Source organism: Poecilia reticulata, chromosome 22 (assembly GCF_904066995.2).
Source record: "Poecilia reticulata chromosome 22, P_reticulata-male-v2, whole genome shotgun sequence".
NCBI lineage: Eukaryota > Metazoa > Chordata > Actinopteri > Cyprinodontiformes > Poeciliidae > Poecilia > Poecilia reticulata.
Genome location: NC_088851.1, coordinates 1,668,784 through 1,692,371, shown reverse-complemented (window position 1 = coordinate 1,692,371; position 23,588 = coordinate 1,668,784). Strand labels below are relative to the sequence as shown.

Here is a 23,588-nt window from a genome sequence, read left to right as displayed (position 1 = left end):
ACCACCTGTTAACATTAGCATATGAGCCCGTAGCCCATAGTGGGACAATCTCAGAAAATAATACCACGCTTACCCATAATACCAAGCTTTCAGCGTGGCATAAACACAGTGGTAAGAGGTTCAGAGCACTGATACCAAGCTGACATTGAGGTTTGTCATTGAGATGTCTGATTGGGCTGAACTGATCAGAGGCAGATAAACACACAGCAGAGAGCTTTGAGTTGATGAGACATGATTTGATCAAAGAGTCTTTGTAATAACGGTGATCAGATTGTCTCCATTCATACAGAGGCGAGAGCTACAGCAGGATGATGGCATTCCCTGAGGATCCACTGTTCTTTCTCTTCATTTGGCTATCATCTGTTTTCTGTTTTCCTCCTCAGAGCTTTTATGTTAAGCAATGAAATTCTCTCATTTCCGTTCCTCTCTCTCATGTTTTCTCATTTCTTTCTCCATGTCATTTAACCTCCCTCACTCTGACTTCATAACTTCATCTCGATTTGACTCGTTGCCCTTATTACTCTTCAAAAGCCCTTTGGCTTTCTTTATCTCACTTTACTGCTGTACCTGCTCACATTTCCCATCTTAAAATCTTTTTGGCTTCTACTTTATTAGAAAAAGTTCTTAATTGAGTCTAACATGAAGCTAGTTAAACTTTCCTATGATTATTTCGGTTTTTGTCTAACTCAGGACACTGTTATTAATATCAATACAAAAACTCTTTGCACATATTTGCTGGGAAGTTTTCATTTTACCAGTGATAAATGAGGGAATTCCTCTTAAAATGTGTAATTAAGTTTCTGTCACAGTTTTAAGGACATTGTTTTCTGTTCAGTTTTTTCACATAATTTATTTTCTATTTTGGCAACACTTTAGAAATATAGATGAGCAATAATTCACCACTTATTTTGAACATATCAGTTTTCCTTTTAGACAGTTTATGTGAAACATGAAACAGTGAGATGATCATTAACACATGGTCTTGCACAGACAGGTTAAGCTGGCAGAGATTTTAAAATGATTTTAAAATGCATTTACCATTGTTGTTAAAATAAAGTGGAACTTATGACTTTTAGAACACAAAGGTTGAACTGGCAAATATTGAAGTTTCCTAGATCAGGTTAGTTGTTGTTTTGTCTCTTCTTTTGTTTTGTTGTTTTTTTTACTTGTGGGAAAAAAAATTCTCAAAAAATATGAGGTGCAGAATTTCACCAACTGTGTTTTTCTACTAACTATTTTTGACTATAAAAATTTATATTTGTTTTTTTTTACTTTTATTGATTTATTTTTTGCTTAAATTATGAATGACACATGGAAAAGAAAATAATTATGTCATGCCATTTTTTACAAGTATTTGTTTTTCTCTTGTCATCAAACAATCCACAGGAAATGATCACAATTTATTTCCTTAAGAGAAAAATGAAAGACTGGCATGACTTTTTTTTATTTTTTTTTTATCTACCTCGCCTTTCAGGTCGTTTCCCATCAAATGGCTTTTGTAAAAATGTAATTATCACTTCTTGGCGTTTCTTCTTCCTATTTTCCTGTAAATGCCAGATTTGTGGAGTGTGTAAATGATTTTCTTTCAACAGATTCTCAAACCTGAGATGTACAGCTCCTTAAGAGTTACTGTTAGCCTATTGGCTGCTTCTCTAATTACTGGTAATTGTCTCCTTACCCAGCTTTACAGTTTAGTTTAGGTGGATAACCATTTCTCAGCATGTGTGTAAAGGTGCCATCCTCTTCATTTTCAGATGACGCATTGAACAGAGCTCCATGAGGCTCAAACCTGATCCCAGTTTTAAAATTCTTCACCATTTTATCTCTGAACCTGTCTGGCATGTTTCTAATTTTCTATTTGCTTTCAAATGTCATTTAACAAACTTGTGAGATCTTCACAGCATAAAAGAAAGAGCAAAAGAAAAAAAAAACATATACAACTTTTATGTCTTTATATTTACACATCACTTTTTAGTCATTGGCATCACAATAAAACTAAATTGCATTTAACAATTAAGATAAAATGTTCAAGGACAATAAATAATTTCCCCACGTACTGTACATGAGCCACTAAAGATGTAATTTTGCAAGCAACCTGCATTTTTATTTATCCAGTATACTGTGTATGCATACATATACATACACACACTTGCATATATCCACATATACACACATATATTAAAAACATCTTTCTCATGCCCCTCCCCCCATGTGACCACCAGTATGTTGTCTCTAATGGGATTCAAAGGCTTGGTTCGCCCACCAGACCCAATCAATAGGCATTTCATTGGCTGCAATCTCTTGAGCGTTTTAAAAAGAACAGTGTGTGCGTGTGTGTAGGACTGTATGCATTCTAGCATCCTCTTCCCTCACTGATCTCCCCAGGGTTCTGGAAAGACCTACACTTATTTGCTCCACACCTACTAAAATACACATATAGATACACGTCACACACACAAACATATGCAGTCCTAGATATGCCAGCTGGACCAAATATTCAACTGAGAGGGAACCTCCACTCCACCCATTGTTGCCTGGGCGATGTGTGTGTTTGTGTTTGTGTGTGTGAGGGTGTGCACGTGTGTGTGCTTTTGTTTGCAATACCTTGTGGGGACCAAAGCCTGGTCCCCACAAGGTGTGGAAACGCTATTTTGGAACACAACAGCGTTTAGATTTAGGACTACGGTGTGAATTGAGTTTTGGAGAGGGTTAGGATCAGGTACGTATTGGTTAGGATTAGGATAGATTTGTAGGCTGTAGAAATGAATGGAAGTCAATGGAAAGTCCCCACAAAGATAGCCACGCAATCTTTGTGTGTGTGTGTGTGTGTAGGTGTGTGTGTGTAGGTGTGTGCAGGTGTGATGATATATGTGACCAAGTAATACAGAGACAGAATACTTGTGTAATGTACTTTGTAAAATAATGAGGCTGAAAGGATGAATTATGACTTCTGCAAACCTTTCTCTCCTTTAAAAGAAAGCACCAGAGGGGGCGCCAAAACCCCGTCTGGAGGGGGCGGCGCACCGATGATGTTTTCCCATACACTTCAGCGCGCCTTACGCCTCGGGGGTTGGGGAGAGCGAGTGAGCGTCGCTCCTTCACCCTGACACTCCTTCACTCGGGGGGGCGCCAATCTATGTTTTCGCATCCACCTGAATAATGTGTAGTTGCGCCACTGACCCCTGACCATGGCTAAATCCAGAGGGATTGTGGTCCTTTCAAGTTTTGGCGTAGATTCGATGCCATACATTTGACTTGAAATGGCTTTGATGTTCTAATTCCAGACTGCTGCACCTCGTCGCTTAACTTGGTATTTTGCACAACTTGAACTGAATTGTACAAGTGTCAAACTGCAACAAATGCTCTGAGTGTTCAGCTGAATTTGTGGCAAAACTGAATCATTAGCAACAATCATGGTGTCATTTTCAAGGAAAAAGGCTGGAGGGAGAGGTAAATCTGAGAGATCAGCAAAGTGTTGCTTTTATCTGATATTATTGTTTTAGAAAGTGTGGTTGGGGGCAAAATTTATTCGATCCATTTGCTCAATAATACTGGCTTGTGTGTAATATATTTTTTTGTAATTTATAATCTAATAATTTGTCAATATTTCAATGAAACCAATTTGTATTAAGTCTTCAGTTCTACCTTTTACTCTTATGAATAGGATATTTTCTGATGTCCATTACTGATACTCAAGTGACAGCATGCAAACAATCTTGTCTGTTTTATAATCAGAAAATACGTGACTATGACGTTCTTACAATTAAAAATTGTATTTTAATCTCACTTAATTTGAATACAAAACAATTTCCCAAATATACATTTGTCTTAAAACACATTCCAGTGTTTTTTTTTTTATTTTTTATAAGCAGTCGAGAACGGCTGATAGATGGAGCCCAGTTCAAGCAGATTATAATATGTATGGCTGATTTTGATTTAAAAATCTAAAATGTGTTAATAAATGCTGTTGGACACATTAATAGTTACTGATAGTCAAACAGGATCATTGCTGCACAATATAATACATGTGAAGAAAAAGAAGATGAAAAGGCAACAGATCTAAAGAGAAAAAAAGACCAGGAAGAAATCCTGGCTTCACTCTGCTGTAATCAACAAAATACATGCAATTATTCATCCTGCTAATAACTACAAAGTGCAAGTGTGACTATCAACACAAAAACACACTCAGACATCAAGTCATTTGGATAACATGGTATCAAGAGTGAAGCAGTTCAAAGTCCTATTAGCAATGCTTTTTCATCCCCTTTTGCTTTATTTACCAGACATGCCAATTAAGACCCAAGAATTCTAACTGAAGCTAACCACCACAAACAGTAACGCTGCTGGCACCTACAACCGAGTCAACATATGTAAACAAACCAGCAAAATAACACAAACAGGGAAACACAAGAGACAGACTTTAAAAAGCTTTTTGCCCGTTTACAGTTTTTTGTTGTTGTTTTTGATACTAACTTTTTGTTTTTAAGATTGTTATATCTCCACAGTCCAATCAGGGCCACTGGGGCAACAAGTCCAGGAGGGAGATTCAGAGATTCAACAGTTAGTCTAATGCATAAATAAAACCATACTGTCTTGTATGTAGATCTATGTAGCACTCTGTGCTTTTCAATTGCTTTTCACCTTAAAAGTCATTGATCTCATTTTAGATTTGGGCTCATGTGCTCAACAAAACCTAGATTACTTTGTCATTAGTTTAAATCTTGCCTGGATCAAGTTTTCTGTGAGGCTATAGCTTTAACTAGCTAAACCTATAAGCTGTATGAAGCTCTTGCTAATAATTACTGTTCAGGAAAAACCTTATCAGCTAGTTTATTTAAAGATGAGCAGATATTTTAAATACCATTTTATCAATTAAAACCAGACATTTTATCAAGACTTTGGGTAACCGTCCACCTGAGGTGGCTAGTGTTCCAGATCTCTGCATACAAATGTTTTAAAATGGGTACTTCTGATATAGTGTAGGGCTTCCTCATAAAGTTAACCTTAATATTAAACAGACTTCTGACTGTTATAAAATATGGCTGTATTGAGAATCGGTCAGCACACTAGATCCGAAGGTTTCAACGGCTCTAACAGACACTATGACTGCTAATGTGCAAATGTGCTGCTAATGTCAAAAAAACATAATTCTACAAATACCTGTTTCCATTAAATAATAAATTAAAATCACCTGTGAATAAGCTAGTTCATGTGACAAATCATTAAAAATCATGGTAGCGATGGATGTAAACCGCTGCATGAGATTATATTCATAATTCTTGTTCTTAACCGTCCTGAACATCCACTCTAGAGAGCTTGATCTTCTTCCATCTGACCGCACCTTTAGGATGCTAAGATCAGAACCAGGCGTCGGGTTTCTTTCATTCCTACAGCCATTACTGAGCTTAGTCTCCCTGGCTTAGCCTGTAAAACCTTTCTAGGTTTTTTGAAATACATATTTTATTTTCATATTATCTTGAGAGCACCATGCATTTGATGTGCTAGTGCAGTGGTTCTTAACCTGGGCTCGATCGAACCCCAGGGGTTCGATGAGTCGGGCTCAGGGGTTCGGCGGAGCTTCTGCCACGGAGGTAAAGACACACTTGTGTAAAGTTGTGATGACGCCCCGCTTTGCCATCACTTGCTGCAGAGGATCACGTTACATTGCTTAGCCAATCAGAGCTGCGAAGGAGCACTGATTGAAGGAGCTCCACTCTCAGCATGGATTTGAACTTGTGTCTTTAATTACTTCAGCAAAGGCTTCAGAATTTGCCAAATTCTGAAGCCTTTGGTGTACTTCTAAATTTGCTTCTTAGTCGCATCTTTTCGGGGTTGCTACGGCCTCTAGTGGCGTGGGGTGGTAACACAAGTAATATAATTACATCACTAAATCAGAATACCGCAAAGTCTTTATTATTTATTATTAATTTTTCCATTCTCTTAAGAACGTAGAGCTAATTAAATGATCTAAACAAGACCTTAAGGTGGTTCCAGTTTCTCTCGATGGCCAACCTGTTGAAACTGTGGCAAATCTTAAATACCTTTGGTCGTTCCTGGACAGTCAACTCAACTGTGCTGAAAACACTGACTATATTTTGAAGAACTGTTCTCAGAGACTCTACCTTTTAAGAAGACTTAGTGATCTTGGGGTGACCCAACTAGATTCTAGTTGGGTCACCAATTCAATACAATTTAACTTCTATGTCTTGAATTTTGGGGGAAAACAAATCATATATTATTTATCACTACAGAAGGGTTCAGTGAATGCGTAAATGAAACTGGTGGGTTCGGTACCTCAAAAAAGGTTAAGAACCACTGTGCTAGAGCATGAGTCACTTCTCATAATATGTGTACTAACAAAATGAGTAAAACTGAAACTGAAATTAATTCAGCTCTCATCTGCCGGCCATCAGAGGAGACGGCAACGTTTTATACATATGCTGTGCTTTGGGGACATTATAGTTGGTCATTTACAAAGAGCTATGGCTTCAGCATGTTCAAATGACAACTTTTTATGAGAGCAGTGGAGGTGAGTTCTCTGAAGGGATGAATCATGCTTCTCCATTCAACAATCTGATGGACGAGTCTGGGTTTGTCGGTTCCCAGGAGAACGGTACTTGACCAACTGTATTGTGCCAAGTGTAAAGTTTAGTGGAGGAGGGATCATGGTGTATGGTTGTTTTTCAGGAGCTGGGCTTGGCCCCTTAGGAACTCTAAATCTTTCAGCATACCAAGACATTTTGGACAATTTTATGCTTCCAACTTTGTGGCAACAGTTTAGAGTTGGCCTCTTCCTCTTCCAACATGACTGTGCTACAGTGCACAAAGGTCCAAAAAAGACATGGATGGCAGAGTCTGGGATGGATGTGGATGAACTTGACTGGCCTGCACATAAACACACTCCTAAACCTTGTGGACAGCCTTCCCAGAAGAGTTGAAGCTGTTCTAGCTGCAAAGGGTGGACCAACGTCATATTGAACCATATGGATTAGGAATATCACTTAAGCTCATATGTGAGTCAATGCAGGTGAGTGAATACTTTTGGCAATATAGTGTATTTTCGACATTCAGTTCTGTGGTGCATTTCCATTTCAACACCGTGCTGTAATACAGAGTGCAGGACTCTCCTGTCAGCCAGAGGGAAAGCTTGGATTTGTCACATCAAGATGCAGTGCATGTAAACCCATGTATGTAGTGTGTATAAATCTGTGCAAGATATGCATGAACAGCTGTTCCTGTGATCAGACGAGTTACCTTTGTATTTAAGTGTGGAGGGTGATTTGACACGACAAGGATTTAAGAAGACGGGGAGATTTGCTCGATCTCATGACAAAGTAAATAAAATATGATCCTATCCTGGAACGTTCACTTATGAGAAAAACACACACCAACTCACTAGCATGTTTGCTTACCAGGTGAGTGTCCAAGTAAACCCTAAGGTTGTCCAAGTCCTGCCTGGGTTGTGTCCAGTTTTCAGTGCTGTCTAGTGCCTCCTGTAGCCATGAGATGAACCCGTCCAACTTCTGCACAAAACACTGGAGACAGAGACACAGATTATTAATAAGAGAATTTAATCTGAAATATCTTACAAAGCTAGTAGTAACACATGGGAACCAAATTGTTGGTACCCCTCTGATACTGAACTACAAGCCCACAATGGTCACTAGAAGAACTTAAAACAAAAAAAGTAATAATGAACAAACGTGCTCTAAAAAAACAATCAAAATGCTTTTTAAATGTGGTTCATCAGAATCGTTGAAGCACAGTACTTCTCTTACTTCTCTTAGCCTGCTTCATTTTTGTGTCTGTGAGCATAGAGCTGATGTGTCTTTCTACAAAGCTCCAGTTTTGTCTCAACTATCCAAACAACCTTATCCCAGAAGCACTGTGACATGTCAGTACGTACTGTGGAAAATTACAGTCTAACATTTTTATACTTTGCTTTCCTTCTTGGTCATCTCCCCTGTATTTCACATAGGTTCAAACAATGATGAATGGTGGGATCTGACACTGATGTACCTCAACTCCATGTGAATTACCATTCACATTTTCCTTCTCTTTAATTTGTCATCAATTTTCCCCCTACACCTAGAGACGTATTGGAGGACCTTAAACTTCTGAATAATCTGTGCAACTCCAGTCAGAGGAGCGTCAAGTTTCCTGGAAATTTATTGCATTACATTTAACATGCTGTTCTGTAATTCTCATTCTGACCTCCTGGGACGACTCTCTCTTCTGCTTCCTGTGGTTCATGTTCAGTGTGGTACACAACACGTGGTGGATGAGTTTGAAAAGTATTGAACTTGCAAGCAAAGTTCACAGGTTGAGTTTCAGCTTCCCTCATCTGACTCATGTTGATGTGCCTTTGGGCAAGACAGTTAGCACCACAACCTCTCACCCCCCAACTCCCTGTCACGCACACACCTCATTCCAATGTGGCTATTGGATGTCGCACTGGGATGTTCCCCAGATCAGAAACCACCACCGGTGAGTGTGAATGTTGCTTTTAGATTGGTTGGTATGACTCATAAACCATATACTGATGTAAAATATAGGGCAAAAGCTATGCAAGTAGTTGCATATTGACTTCCTAAAGTAATAGCTTAAGTCATTTTTTAATCAAAAGTTATTTTTGAAAAAAAAAATCGCAGTTTGGCAAAAAACTGACTTATTTAGGAATATCACAATATTAGTATCTTCTTTCTTATTAGAATTATTATCAGTCATCTTCCTTTCACAAACCCAACACACACCTATTTCATGGAGGCAGCTGAGCAGCAGTTTGCCCCCATCCCTGGCGACTGTGTTCAAGAAGACCCTGACAGAATCCTCTACAGCTACTGAAATAGTAATGAAGAGGAATAAAGAATATGAAATATGAAACCAAGAAAGAAAAATACCTATGAAAGGTTAGAAGAGAAAAGAGATTATAAAGGAGAGGATATTTGAGTAAAAAGAAAAATGTAGATAGACATAAAAGAGACATAAAAAGATACAGAGAGTTAGAACAAGTATGGCAGCTTGTCCTTCACAGGAGAACACTGACAAACAGGGGGGAAAAAACATGAAGATGTAAAAACTGATTGAGGAAAGGAAGAAAAGGGACTTGCCGCTTAGTGGAGTCTTAGTGCCATCTGCTGGCCACAAAGAGCATCATGAAGGACTTGAACCATAAACTGCCACCAAAACAAATGACTAAAGGCAAAATTCAGGGTTTATACATTCAAAAGTCACTACTTTAGATTATCTTCTTTTTCTTTTTTTTTTGATTCCTGCTGGAAGATTCAAGATTCAGTTTGGGATCAGAAGAATAGAAACTGATACAATATTGATTCCCCCCATTGAAGCAACTTCAGTCATGAAGAGGGGTAGAAAATATGGCTTAAAGGAAAAAGAAATAGGTATGTGTTTATATCTTCATCCTTGAATGGGCCACTGAGGAGGTGAAAGGGGAGAGAAACACTAAAATTTACTATAGGAGGGAGTTTGAAGTTTGTTTGTTTTTTAAAACATTCAGAAAAGTCAGGAGGAAGATTAAAGGATTTTAATAGAAGACAAAACTTTCAGTCTGCAAGTCTTCGTAGAAACAGTTATGTTATGAAGTTTCTCATTGTTCTACACAATTTTTTTTGTTCTAATGAGCAAAAACAACCAGCATGACAACATGAAAATACCACCACAGTCAAACTGTGAAAAAGTTCTGGTTTCTGAGTGATAATGAGCATCTGCCAGCAACAAAGAGATCTTCTTTGTTGAGATCTTCTTTGTTGCTTTGAACTTGAGCAAAATGTCCTAATGTTGATGTATTGCAGCTCCAAACAGAAATATTTAACCTTTAACACGACTGAAGCTGTCAGTGAAATGGAAGCTAATGAGCTGTTCAGGTATGTGGTGAAAGAAATCAGACATCTGGAGAATATGATAGCAAAGATGTCAATTTCTCACTACACTGATGTACTGTACTTCATTTCTTCTTTAATCTTTGAAGGTGTCCTACGAAACATTACTTTTTACTGGCACTACGCCTGCACTGTGAGAAGGTAATTCAGTGTATAGTCAGCGTATATCAGCTCTGTGGTCACAGAAGTTTGGAGAATCGGCTGACAATTCTTAAATCTTTCCGTCTAAACAAGACTTAAGACTCAGGACCACTGCCCAAACGCTCTGACTCTGGTCGCTATGGTAACGTTTATATATCCCTTCAAAATAAGATACAGAAGCGCCACAAAAACGAACATTTTACTTTCATGAAAATTTTAACTCACGATAACGACTAACAGGAGCCCAATGCTTGTTTCTCTGCAACGAGACGGTCCCATCTGGGAGTGATGAGAGACAATGACACCCGAAGTGTTGCTTATATCCACAGCCTGCTTGGTCTCTACGTGGCGAAGCAGCTTGAAGCTTCATTGCCTCATTAGCAGCCGGTCGCCGCATGTTACGCAGAGCGGCTTGTAATGTGGGACTCACCTACCGGTCCAGGATAAATCCATTCTCCTGTCTCTTCTCTGGACTTTTTCCCCTTCGCAAAGAAATTTTCCAAAGACATCTGATCTGTTTCTTACTCATTTTGTTGTTTGTGGGCTCAGTGTTGGCGCGCAAGTAACCGAGAGAATCCGGTTAAAGGATTTTCAAAATAAAAGATCCTCTAGACTCAAATTAAACATAAAACGGAAATATTTCACTATTTCTTGCGCGGCCCGGTACCAATTGGTCCACGGACCGGGGGTTGGGGACCACTGGTCTAAAACATGAAAGTAAATCATTTTAAACTTTTGAATATTATATTAGATTTTCGTGTTTGACAGTAGGAATCCTTGAATCTCCCATGGCAACCATTCAGGGTGCCTAAGTGCTTGCTTTCATCAAGCCCCTACAAAGCTCCTCCTTCGAGGTGCAGTCTGTAACCAAGCACAGATTACCCCACCCCCACACCTCCAACTCTCAGCTCCTACAGACTAGCGGCAGCAGCAATTAGCAAACACCTGGTGGAAATGTGTGTCTGCTGGGCTCATCTTGTGAACTACGTCTCAGTCCAGCACTCTAAGAATGGCTGTAAACAGCATCATGGAGGAGCATTGTTGGGAGGATGTGCTGAAGGTGGAGTGTTGAACTTCTTAAAGAGACAAGGGCCAGTTTCAAAGCATCAAATTGCAAAGTCAATTTCCTTTAAGTCATGTTTGATATATACAAAATTTTTACCACCACTGAAGGTAACAGTTACTTGACTGTGATATAAAACTATGTTCCTGGAATATACATAGCACCGTTCTGTTATGTTCTGTGTTCCCAGTGGTTTATTTTAGGTTCCCTGTTTTAATTAGGTTTTTGTGTGTCTGTTCTGTTCACTGTGAGTCTTTTTTGTCTTGTCTACTAGCCGATTAGTGTCACCTGTTCCTTGTTTCCCCGTGATTGTCTCCCTGTGTATTTAAGCCCACCTGTTGTCTCTGTCCCTCGTTGGATCCTTGTCTAATGTTTAACGTCTATCGTCGTTAGTCGTGTGTCCTTTCAGTTATCCTTCCCAGTAGAACTGTAAAGTCCTGTGTCGGCGTTGGCTCCTGCATGTCAGTCTTACCAGTTACGATCGGTGCTGAGTCGTTTTGTTCCTGCTCTGCTGAGTTGCCCGTGTTTCATGGACTGTCTGAGCTCTCTACATTAGATCATCTTCATCATTGTCATCATCATTCTGGGTCTACAGCGTTCTTACTCACCACCACACCGCAAATCGTGACACGTTTGTGGTGACGTTAACATTGAAATCAGGCTGTTCCTCTCTGACGCTACATCCAAACTTCAAGCCCAAGAGACTTTTGTAATTGGGATGAAATTCTATGCATCCAAATCTTGCAAAACAATAAACAGGAAAACTAAAGAAGAATATTGCATTATGAGCTCAAACATGTATCCCTTCTTGTCAGTACTAAAACATTTAATCATTAAGGAGACAACATACAGTATATATCTCATATAGTGAGTGTTGTTTTAATGTACAATGTTAGTCAGAAGAGACTAACAGAAGAGAGAAAGAGGCTACAGAATGAAAGTGAACTTGATGGAAATTACTTCTGCGGCCACGTTTATCACATTTTCAATTCACCTGCTAATAGCTGAATTAAATCATGTCAATATCATATGGAAATAGCTTATTGCATAAAATTAAACATGGTTTTGTTTAGAACCCTCATGTCTCTATTATGTTTGTGTCTCTACTTTGCAGAAGGCTAAATGGAAATTTGAAATACTGAAAAGTGAAAATGAGAAGATGGAGAATGAAGAAGCATGAGAGTGGAAATGGAGGAAGAGGAAAAGACATGAGAATAGTTTACAGAGGATGGAGAAAGTAGATGAAGAGAGGCAAAGAAAACAAGAAAAGGAAATTAAAATATGAAATACATTTTAACACATTAGGGTAAAAAAAACTAACAAAATAAGGTGAAATAAAAGATAAATTACATAAAAAAGAAGAAATGAGCAATAATGCAAAAATAAAATTTGAAATAAGAGTGAATGTGTTAAAAAGGAAGATGAGAAGAGTGAGAAAGAGGATGTGAGAGAGAAAAACGGCAAAGAGAGCTGCGCTGTTTTGGATATCGACCAGTATGCACTGGGCTGCTTACAGATGCTTTGATGTTTCCAAACCAGTCTGGCCCTGGAGGGGCAGAAAGGCCTACTGGGAGCTGGAATGCCTGATCTGATCCTCTGCTGCCTGGATAACCATTCTGATATTCTCCTTCTCTTCCTCACGTTCATCTCTTCACCACTGGATAATAACTGTTCAGCTGACTGAGCTTTCTGATGGATGAAGTCTATAGATCTGGACTCAAAGTCCTGACTGAAAATGTTTAGAGCAGTAGGGATAATATGATCAATTATTAATATTTCAAAAGCAGCCGACCTGATATTTATGCTCCCAGAGTATAAAGCATAAACAATATAAAGAAATGGAACTGCTATACAAAAATAATCTGATAGTCTGTACAAAATGAGGGAGGATAGAAGTATTATCCCTATATAACTAAGGGCATAAAGAGGAACAGGAGTTTCACTCAAATTACATAAAGCTGGAAAAAAAAAAGAATACTCTGGAGCGAGGGGCAAATAGTCATCAGCTTCTGATGACTATTTTTACAAATTCAATTTAATTTGATTCTGAAATACTCAGACCAACCCAACAACCATTGTTGTAGGTTCAAAATTATTTTGTTCAAAATCACTTAAATCACCTTTCTTCCCCATTCTGATCCTTGGGGGGGGGAGGAAGGAAAGAAAGAAAACTGGATCCATCTATAAAATAATTGGACATTTGTCTTTCAATCAATTTGAGTGATCATTTTCAAGTACGTCATTTATGTATGTGCTTTTATTGTTTTTCTTTTGAGGTTTCTGGCTTTCATCTATACTCTGCTCTATTCCAGCAAACAGTTGAAACAAATTAATTTGCTAGCAGGTATTTCATTTAACAAGCATTGAAATAAGGTTTTGATATCAACGCCACCAGGCATAAACTTTATGCAGCAACAAGTCAAAGTTATTTTGTTGAAAACTCAATAACTTTTAAATATAAATTCAAATATTTAGAACATAACCACTTCTCCACAAACAAACCTATTGAGTTTGTTAGCTCTTTATGAGTGTTTTCCTTACTTATAAAGTCTGACAGAACATGTGAACAACATCCCTTTCTATCACTGTCCTCTGGCACGTTCTTATTTTGCTATCCTCTCTGTCATTGTGCATCTCTACTCCCCCTGCTGGGCCAATCAGACGATTGTTGATGTAAATCTGTTGTCTGTCTGTCTCCCACTGTTCACAGATAGACTGGCATGCCACAGAGTCTTCAAATACACAGACATCTCACACTGAGGCCATTAATGCTCACACAGACAGCCCATACTATGTAATCACACAATGCATAGGACACTTAGCTAACTGATGGACTGTTTCTTTTTTTTCTCCCAGCCTTTGTATTGTTTTTGGTTCTAAGTGAATATTAAAACCCATCAGGTATAATGTCTCATACAGCGCAAAAGGAACCGTGGCTTTCCATCTACAAATACATCTGGTCCCTGTCTGGAAGACAAAGGAAATATGTGACCAGAATGTAGTCTTGGTTTAGACTTATAGACAAATAATGACAAAGTCAAGGTCAAGATAACATTTCTTAAAGAGAAAAAAAATAATTATTATAATACATATATATATATATATATATATATATATATATATATATATATATATATATATATATATAATACAGTTGGTTGTATATTTCATCTCTCTCTACAGGCAATCTAATATGACATTGCAGTCCGAGTCAGGGTGATTGGATGTTAAGCATAGTTGCCAAGTTCAGTGATTATAAGCAACTATGGGTGTTTTTTGTAAATTCACATTAATGTGGTCCTGTTTGCTGATGTAGGCTTGCTCTTGTATCCTCCACTCATCCTCTGTGACCACAAGTAACACCAGCAAATATTAAACTGATGCAAGGGACCAATGAAGGATTACACCTTTGCTTATCATGTCTGTGCCTTATGGGGGAAAAAATGAATAACTAAATCACAGAATGAAATTTGAAAGGAGGAGTGTGACATGCAGCAGGGATGTGTCCAACAGTGGTGGGTCTGATCCAGGACGGTGAGGAGAACACCACAGAGAGGAGTTGAGACTTTTAGAATGGTGCAGCAGCATCAACCTGCTTCTGAATGTGGGAAAAACCAAAGAACTGGTGATGGATTTCAGGAGGAAACGGCATGTGCACATCCCGCTCTACATCCACAACACTGCTGTGGACATCGACCCGCACATCAGGTTCATGACACTCTTACCTGAGAGCTCACCTCAGCCAATCAATCCTTATTACCTTCTAAGGAGGCACCATTGACAGTGTGCTTACCAGCAGCATGAGAGCAGCAGCGCCTCAGACAGGAAGGCACTGAGCAGAGTGGTGGGGTCAGCTGAAAAAATTATTGGGATCACGCTGCCACCTATTGGGAACCTAGCAAAACAACGCTACCTGTGAGGGCAACAAGTATCAAAGATTTTAATATGATTTTATGTTTTTTTTTTTAATTATTGTTTTGCATGTATTATTCCTGGTATATTTCATGCACAAATTGCAAAAAAAATTGCACTAAATATTTTTTTTTTTTTTGCACGTTTGGTGCAGTGCAGATTTGTCTTGAGCAATTAAAACTCCTCCGTGCGACAGACTGGTGACCTGTCCAGGGTGACCCCGCCTCTCATCCGAAACGTTTGGTGGAGATGGGCACCAGCACCCCTCCCGACCCCGCTAGGGACAAGGGTGTTAGAAAATGGATGGATGGATGTTTCCCTCTGTAGGGATTATTCAGGGATGTTTCCTTTACCCTAGCCTCTATTCCCAAGGCTTTTTTGGATATGGTGTTAATTTTGGCTCTACAATTCCTTTTCACTTGATCTGCAGTGATAAACTAGGTTTAACGTTGAGCCTGTTTGGGAAGTTTTCTTTGCTTCAGTCCGCTCTACAGTAGTTTAATGTCCAGTTTAGTGGATCGCTTTAGTTGCTCAACCTGATGCTATAGCGGATCTCTTAGTTTCATCTAAAAGATATGCATGTACTGATTACTTTATTATGTCTTTACTTCCTGAATTAGTCAGCTCAGCCACTGCTATGATTACATGCTGCTACATAAGCAGCTAATCAGCTAATTACTCAGAGCACAAAGGAGTGAGAAGTGTGTGTGCGTGCGTGCGTGCGTGCGTGCGTGCGTGCGTGCGCACATGCGTGTGTGTGTGCGCGTGTGTAGGAGACCAAGGTCTCCTACATGTGTGCAGTTTCCCCACACACTCTAAAAAGTGTATTTGGGGTGCAGTTCATGTTATGGATTTTTTACATTAATCTCAGTTAATTTTGTTTGGTTTAATGATGAAACCACCATTTGTGTTGAATTAGCTTAACTTATATATTTTTAACTTAAAGGAACTTTTTGCTTCGACTTTGAGACAATTAAGTTTCACCAGGGACAGACCCTGTACTAACCATGGTGCTGTTGTGGCGCAGGGGTAGAGCACAACCCACATAAGGAGACCTTAGTCATCAACACGGATGTCGCAGGTTCGATTCCTGCCTGATTACCTTAATTGTGCGTCTTTCCTGTCTAACTACTCTAAATAAAAGGCCACTAGAGCCAATAAAACCTTTTTAAAAATCCTTTATTAGTCTGCTTCTTTATTTTAAGTAAACTAAATTATTTAAGACTGATTAAATTTGTCAAGTTAAACCAACTTAATAAATTAAGTTGAATAAACTCATTGAATCACTTGTTACCAATTGAAGCAATTCAATTAAGTTGGTTCAACTATTTTCTTTTTTCAGTGAATCTAAAGCTAGAGAAGCACTCTCCGCTCTGCTGCTGTGTGTCAGCAGATGCAATGTGACCTGCACACACAAGCTGTACTGCTTTCGCTGCACCAACACCCTGCTGAGTTTCTGAGTTTGTGAACTTGTCTTCATCACACTTTCAAGCTTTGTAAGACTGCTCATGACTTTTTCAACATCCTTGCATCAGTTTATGGATTTGAACCTTGCCTTTACGTTTATCATTGTATCTATCCCCTCTATTTGAAATTTATGTAACTTTTTCACTTTTTAATCATCGGAGACCACTATTTTATGTCAATCTCTGATAGTAGTGAAACAATGTATGGCAACACTTTATTTGAAGGGGTGTGCATAAGACTGACATGACACTGTCATAAACATGACATAGCACCTGTCATGAACATGAAGGAGTCTTTATGAATGTTTATGACAGTTGTCATGAAATGTCATTCGGTAAATAATGACACTTTTAATGCAAAGTTGCTCTAAAAGTTGAATTAAAAGTTCATTAAAAGTGCCAACTTTGCATGATTGTGTAAATTATGATAATTTAATGCAAATTCCATGTAGAAAGACCGGGGCCGGGTATCGAACCCAGAACCTTCTTGCTGCAAGGCAACAGCTCTACCAACTGCGCCACTGTGCAGCCCTGATATTATTCCAGTAAAAACAATTTGAAAAAAAGAATGGCATCTCCCCCACTGGTCTGGCTTAAATGACCCAAAATAATTTCTGGCCTCCATTCTCTCTATATCTCATTTAAACAGTTGCTGTGTGCTTCTTGGACCTCTTGAAAAAGTTTCTTGTCAGGAAAAAAAATCCTCTACTCTTACATGTTGTATGTTCTTTGTAGCTTTCAGAAATTGTTTAAAGTTTTGCACATGCTAACCTTTCCTCTACTGACTGAAGAAGAAAATTACAGGTTGAACTGGCCAAACCATCTTCAGTCCAACCTTCATCTTCACCTTCCTCCTCCTCATCCATATTGCTTTCTGATTCTGGACCCTTTCCTGAATATTCCATTTCTATATCTCTTTCTTCGTTTTCGGTTTGAGAACCAATAATACAATCAGATTTTTTTCATTTTTACAGACACTTCGAAACAAAAGTGCACAAAATTACGTTAATAGCCTAATCAAACCCATAAACTCACACATTAAACACCAAGTTAAGACGTTTTTCTTTTAAAATTTAGAATCATATGGACCTTTCTTCAGCGTGAAACAACGTGATTTAACTCCAACCCAATGGCATTCTTCTGACGGGGAAAACAATTTTCCCGCTACAGTTCTCTCATCAACAATTCCTCCCTGATGAACGGAGGTATACTTGCAATCGTGGTTTTTTTTGTTTTGTTGTTTTAGCAGGAATACTCAACAGGGAAACAGACAAAGACATCATTCACACCAATGCCCTTTGTTTGCCTTCTCCACACTGTCAACAAAAATGACCAGAGCGCTGTTCAACCAAGCAGAAGATTTAATGCTACAACCTACAACTTCTCCCACCACCAAACTGCTCCACTGGGTATGATCTGCCTCGTAACTTTGGTAAAATCCATTCCCAGCATTTTGCACCAAAAGGCAAAATTTTGGTTGTCACACACAGAAATGTAATCAATTAATGTAACTCCACAAAACACAATAAGGATAATATACAGAAAAAAACATTGGAAATAAAAAAAAGATATAATTCTCAATCTTATGCTCTTCCACCAACTCCCAGCATGCAGTGCAAGAGAGAGAAAAAGAGAAAGAGAGAGAGAGAGAGAGAGAGAGAGAGAGAAAACTAAACCAAAATATGACGCAACTCCACCCTCATTCACCCTAGCAGTAGCTAGAGCGGAGCAGGATCCTATCAGTCACACATCCCAGATGATTCACACCTGACTCAAACTTACAACAAGCGACAATATGGAAGATGTTAAACAGAAGCCAAAAAGGGGGGAAGTAACGCCATTTCCTGAAATGGTGGTCTAAAAACAAAAACAGTAAAATCTTAATTAAAATATGTAAGGTTTAATTCTGCCTTGTGCCTCTATTAACGTCAATCAGTCGGGTTGGATCAGACACAAACTCAGTCAGGTTGGAATTTAAGGCCCGATCTAAACTAGCACAGATTTCAGCTCCAGATGCAAACCAGCAGGAAGTTGTGCTGCTGTGTTCAGACCAGAGCAGGTGAGTTGTTCACAATTTAAGTGAAATCATTTAATTTCACTGTTCGTATGTTGTTTTTGTTGCAACAGTCAATGTTTTTTTTTTGACACTACGGAGAAAACATTAGATGCGATCTAGATTCTCTTAAATGCGAATATTAATTAAATTTAACAGATTCTTGATTCTATGTTTCATGACTTGATGTTTTTGTGCTTTGAAATGTCTTGTTGCTGAAACGTGCTATACAAAAAAAATTTGATTGATTAAACTGCATAAAAATTAAACGCAGCTGAATAGCCTACGCAGACAGCATTTAAAAATCGACGGGCCAAAATAGAATATGATGGAATTATTCTGCTTCTGTCAGTTAAAATGACAGACAACAAAAAAGTACAGCATGACCTCTGCTTCAAGCTACATTTTTTAATATAACCTAATTATAAAAGGTGATTTTTAATTTTTATAGTTTATGCTCTTACCTTTTTCACAGTTTTGAGAGCTACCCTCTTATTTCATTTCAGCTACAATCATCTTGGCTAAACGAAAAATAATACTAAAACTAAATTTCCTATGGGTGTGAATAATTTTCACCTTGATGAGTAAGATGTTTGACATTTATTAGATATCAAGTTAAATGTCTTAAATGAAGTTGGCTAAACTGAGTCAACCATGAATATCCCAGAACAGTTTTCTAGTTTTATCAGTGAGCATCTCACCCAACTAACAAAAAGAGGGTAGATTTGCTACATTCTATTAATGCCTGACAGACAGTAGAGTTGAGCAGACATCATCTCTGCTAACTAAACTGTTCTAGAGAGGTTAAAAATTTAATCTTACAGCAGTGAAAGGTGGGGAACATAAACGTGAACACCCTCTCTTTGTAGTTGTATTTAAAAGTTCAGGTATGAGAAGTATGAATCCCCAGTTATTGGAATTTTACCACACTCCAAATGACAGATATGACTGATTAGTTCACTAGGAAGCCTCATCAGTAATCTGCCTGCCAATCAAATGTGACCTTTTAGAAGAAGCTTAATGAATTAACAGGTTCACAGGAAGATCTAATACCAGGTTTTCATTCCATCAGTCAAATGTTGAGGGAATTCAGGTCAACTTGTCCTACTGCATTTGAACATGTGAAGTGTGAAAATATTTTGATGTGTTGTGTTCACATAGATCAGGGAAAACAGAAGCTAGTGCTGACTATCAAACCTGGTCATACAGTACAGAAATACCGAGATGGAAACAGAACCAGAAGAAAGATAGACCAATGCAAAATATAGGAGCAAACTGTGTGTAAAAAATTACCTCCATCTTTACCCAGATGCCTTCGTTGTGATCCTGGATGTCCTCCAGCAGTTTTTTCATCAGAGAAGCACATCCACGCCCATCCACCAGGGGCGCTGTCAGCTGGGGGGAGCCATCCACATACCTCCTGCTCTGCTCCTCTCCTGACAGCAGGTCACTCAAGGGCCCTGATTCTATGCTGTCTTCCAATGATGGAGCAACATCACTGGAGGAGGAGCTGAAGCAGCTCACTGAGGTTTGTCTATGAGGATGCTGATGAAGAGTCCACAAGTACATGTCACTTCACCAGGAAATGATTTGCTTTTTGATACTTCTTAACACAAAATATGCTGTCATACCAGTGACAGCAGGGGAGATGGACTGTAATCCCCGCTCCCCACTATGTTTCTCGTGTTGACTCCACTTTCTCCAGCGTCCCAGTCCATGTTAAGCTCTGACAGTTCCCAGTCATCCACATCCTGCAGACCTCTCTGGTTCTGCTGTGAACAGGTTCAAAAAAACATCAGAAACCAATTTCAACACATTGTGTATAGTTATGGTCAATGAGCCGCAGTTCTGTACTGACCAGGGTGCTGGACTGTATCAGACTTTCTAGTTTCACAGCCAGCATCTCAGTTTCATGGAGCTGAGCAGGGAGAGCCAGGAACTCGTCTGATCCATACCAGTGCTCTCTGGACTGAATCCTTTCTGATGGAAACTGGGATCCCTTCTGCACAAGAAAGCAGCATCAGCATTTCACTGTCCTTCACATGTACAGTAATTCACTCTAAGGACCAGTCAACAAAGAAAAAGTACGGTAAGACTTTATTTGACAGGGTGTACATAAGACTGACATAAAACCTGTCATGAAGATGAAGTTTTCATGAATGTTTATGACTGTTGTCATGAAGTATCATTCGGTAAATACGTAATGACACTTTTAATGCAAAGTTGACCATTTTAATGGACTTTCAATACACGTTTTAATTCAACTTTGCTTTAAGTGTCATTATTCACTGAATGCAAAGTTACAATAAAAGTGCATGCTTTCGATGCACTTTTATTGCAAATTTGCTTTAAAAAAAATGTATGCACACCCCGTCAAATAAAGTGTTACCAAAAGGACTTATAATCAAGTACTTAGTAATGAACATGATAATCTCAATGTGTTTATTTCAACATCAACAACCTTTTTTTCTTTATGCATTTTTCAGAAAATATTTACAGAACTATTCAGCACTTATTTTTTTGGTTTTGAACATGCAAGGAAAAAATGCCATTTCAAGTCATTTAAGAAAAGAATGCTCATATGAAGAACAGATGATGCAAACAAAAACAAATCTGTTACATTTATTAATTAAGAAGTATTAGTATGAGTGTTTGTCAAACAATATTATTGATTGAAAAGAGAAAAATCTACTTGAACATGAAATGGTGTCAAAAGGTACATTAAAGAAATGTATCGTTTTAAGGCTGCTTTGGAAAAAAAACTCCACAAGTAAAAACTATAAATAGTTTTATAAGCACCATGAAAGTAAAAACTGAATAGCATCTGCAAAATCCTGGCTCCTGCAAAGAAATAGTCACCTTGTGCCCCTGCTGGTTCACTGTCCACCCTGCATTCCTGCTTCCACCCCGCTGAGCATCAGATTCCTCTCCAGATGCCTCCAGGTCTGAGGACAGAAGCTGCTCTGAAATGGGGGAGGGCAGGGAGGAGTCCGAGTCACCCATACTGACTGCATATGTCCTTTTCTGCCTCCTTTCTGCTTGGGTGGATATTTCATCCAGAGACATCAGGCGGCAGACGGGCAGGCTGCCATTGGTGACAGAACTTCTTTCAGGTTTTCTATGTGTTGAGCTCACATGGTGGTTTTTGAGGTTGTGCTCAATTGTTCTCTGTAATCAAAATCTTTAGTTAGAGATGACAACTTTTGCTTAACATACTTTAAAAAAGTGGAAACAATAGTCAATCGTTTTCAAAAAGAAATTTTCCAAAGTGCAGCTGGGAAGAGAAACGTCTGTTAAGCCTTTTACCATCTAGAAACCACCTGCAATGGACTTGATTCATTGTAAGTGGTTTCTATTTTCAAATTGAAAATAAAATATGATGTTACCCATCAAAGTTAGAAAGTTGACCAAAATTTAATAGTAGAAAAATAAAAAGTTTCTATTTTATGTGCTTGGGGAATACGTGTATTTGTTCTCTATTTTGAAATGTCCAAAGAACTATAATCTGTCCACCATGACAGGAAGCCTGGGTTTGATAATAATAATAATAAAAATAGAATTATGTCAGAACAAAACTTTCCAGCTATTAGGACATTTTTTTCTTTTCTTGGTCATTCATAAAAGGCTTAATTTTAAATGTGATCAATCAAATGCTTCAAGAACACAAACCACCCATATATGATTATGATTTTGCTTGATTCCTGCCCAAATACAACCCCTGGCAAAAAGTGCAGTAACTACCCTACAAAGATGCTGAGTTATTTTTAAAATAATTAATGAAACTGTTAAAAGGTCAGTAGAGGCTTAAAATGTGTAAAACTGATTAATGCAAGGAAATAATTTAAATCCATGTGTTGATTAGTACAGCTTTGATTATAAACGCAATATTCAACCAAGCCCTGTTGGGGACCAAAACATCATCGGAAGAAAACATTTTTACTGATTTGAATCACATTCAGTAAAATAAATATTTGAGCCATTACAATACATTGGATTGGTTATGTGGCCAAGTGTCAGTCACAGATGAATTATGCATGCAAAGCACATCTATCCTTTCCATCTCTCCATTCCAAACTTTTCACCATCATGAGTAAAACCAAAGAGCTGCCCAAAGACGTCAGGGACAAGATAGTTGGTCTGGACACGGTTGGAATGGGCTGCGACAGTCAGCAACAAGCTTGGCGAGAGTGATTGAGATTATCATCACATAGTCTAAATGTAAAACAGGCAGTGACTGATCAGGAGCTCCATGCAAGATGGATGCAATGGGGTAAAAATGATGATCAAAAGAAGAGAAGCATGTGGATAATCTAAAAGCAGCTGAGATCACATTCAACAATAACACCACCGGTAACAGACGCCACTGAGAAGCAGCAGAGCACGTCTGTGCAGTCCTGTGTTAAGTTTGCAAGTCAACAGCTAGAAAAAAATTCAGAGACAACTTGGGAGCTATCAGCTTTTGATAGGATGAGATCATAGTCAAGCTTCTGGGTGTCACCCCAACTTGACGTGTTTGGAGATAGAGAAACGATAAGGTAGGACTGTTTCCTGTCATTCTATGTGCCACTATCATAAAATACTGGCGTCATAAACCTGCAAAAATGAATCCCATTTGAGTTGTCTATTACTGAGAAATCACAAGTAGGGATATCCCATTCAGCTGTGAGCGTCATGCCGCAATGAGGGATGACGAATGGTGATGTTGGAGCACATGAGACCCTTATCCACCACACCGAACGATCACAACCTCAACCAACAATGACTGACCTAGAGCCATGGGTTGGTTAGCATAATGAATCAAATTCAAATTCATTTATGGTGCAGTGTATCTGTTAAAGGAGCATCAGATACAGGTGGCAGTCGTTACCTCCACATTAAAAGTACAAATGAACATTAAAATTATAGTCTCCCCCACCCTTCCATCAATTGAAAGTAGGTTTGATAAAGAGATTTTTTAGTACAATAATGTGTTTTCCCATTTAGCAAAGAGAATTCAAACATTTATTTTTTACAAAAGGAACATTACCTCAGTGACTATAGGCAGTTAAGATTTC

The 23,588-nt window shown here is 38.5% G+C and overlaps 1 protein-coding gene across 10 annotated transcripts in view; it reads right to left on the bottom strand.

Annotated features, from left to right (window-relative positions):
- The window catches only part of akap6 (A kinase (PRKA) anchor protein 6), a 224,321-nt gene that overhangs the window by 139,390 nt on the left and 61,343 nt on the right, over window positions 1-23,588 (bottom strand). For 9 of the 10 annotated variants that reach the window (XM_081603033.1, XM_081603032.1, XM_081603036.1 and 6 more), the window contains 5 exons: window positions 21,394-21,702; window positions 20,393-20,536; window positions 20,166-20,306; window positions 19,828-20,079; window positions 7,413-7,535 (listed from right to left, as the gene is read on the bottom strand). In XM_081603033.1, the coding sequence (XP_081459159.1) occupies window positions 7,413-7,535; window positions 19,828-20,079; window positions 20,166-20,306; window positions 20,393-20,536; window positions 21,394-21,702 (969 nt within the window). The remainder of the gene's footprint in view (window positions 1-7,412; window positions 7,536-19,827; window positions 20,080-20,165; window positions 20,307-20,392; window positions 20,537-21,393; window positions 21,703-23,588) is intronic. The other variant, XM_081603035.1, reaches the window with a different exon arrangement.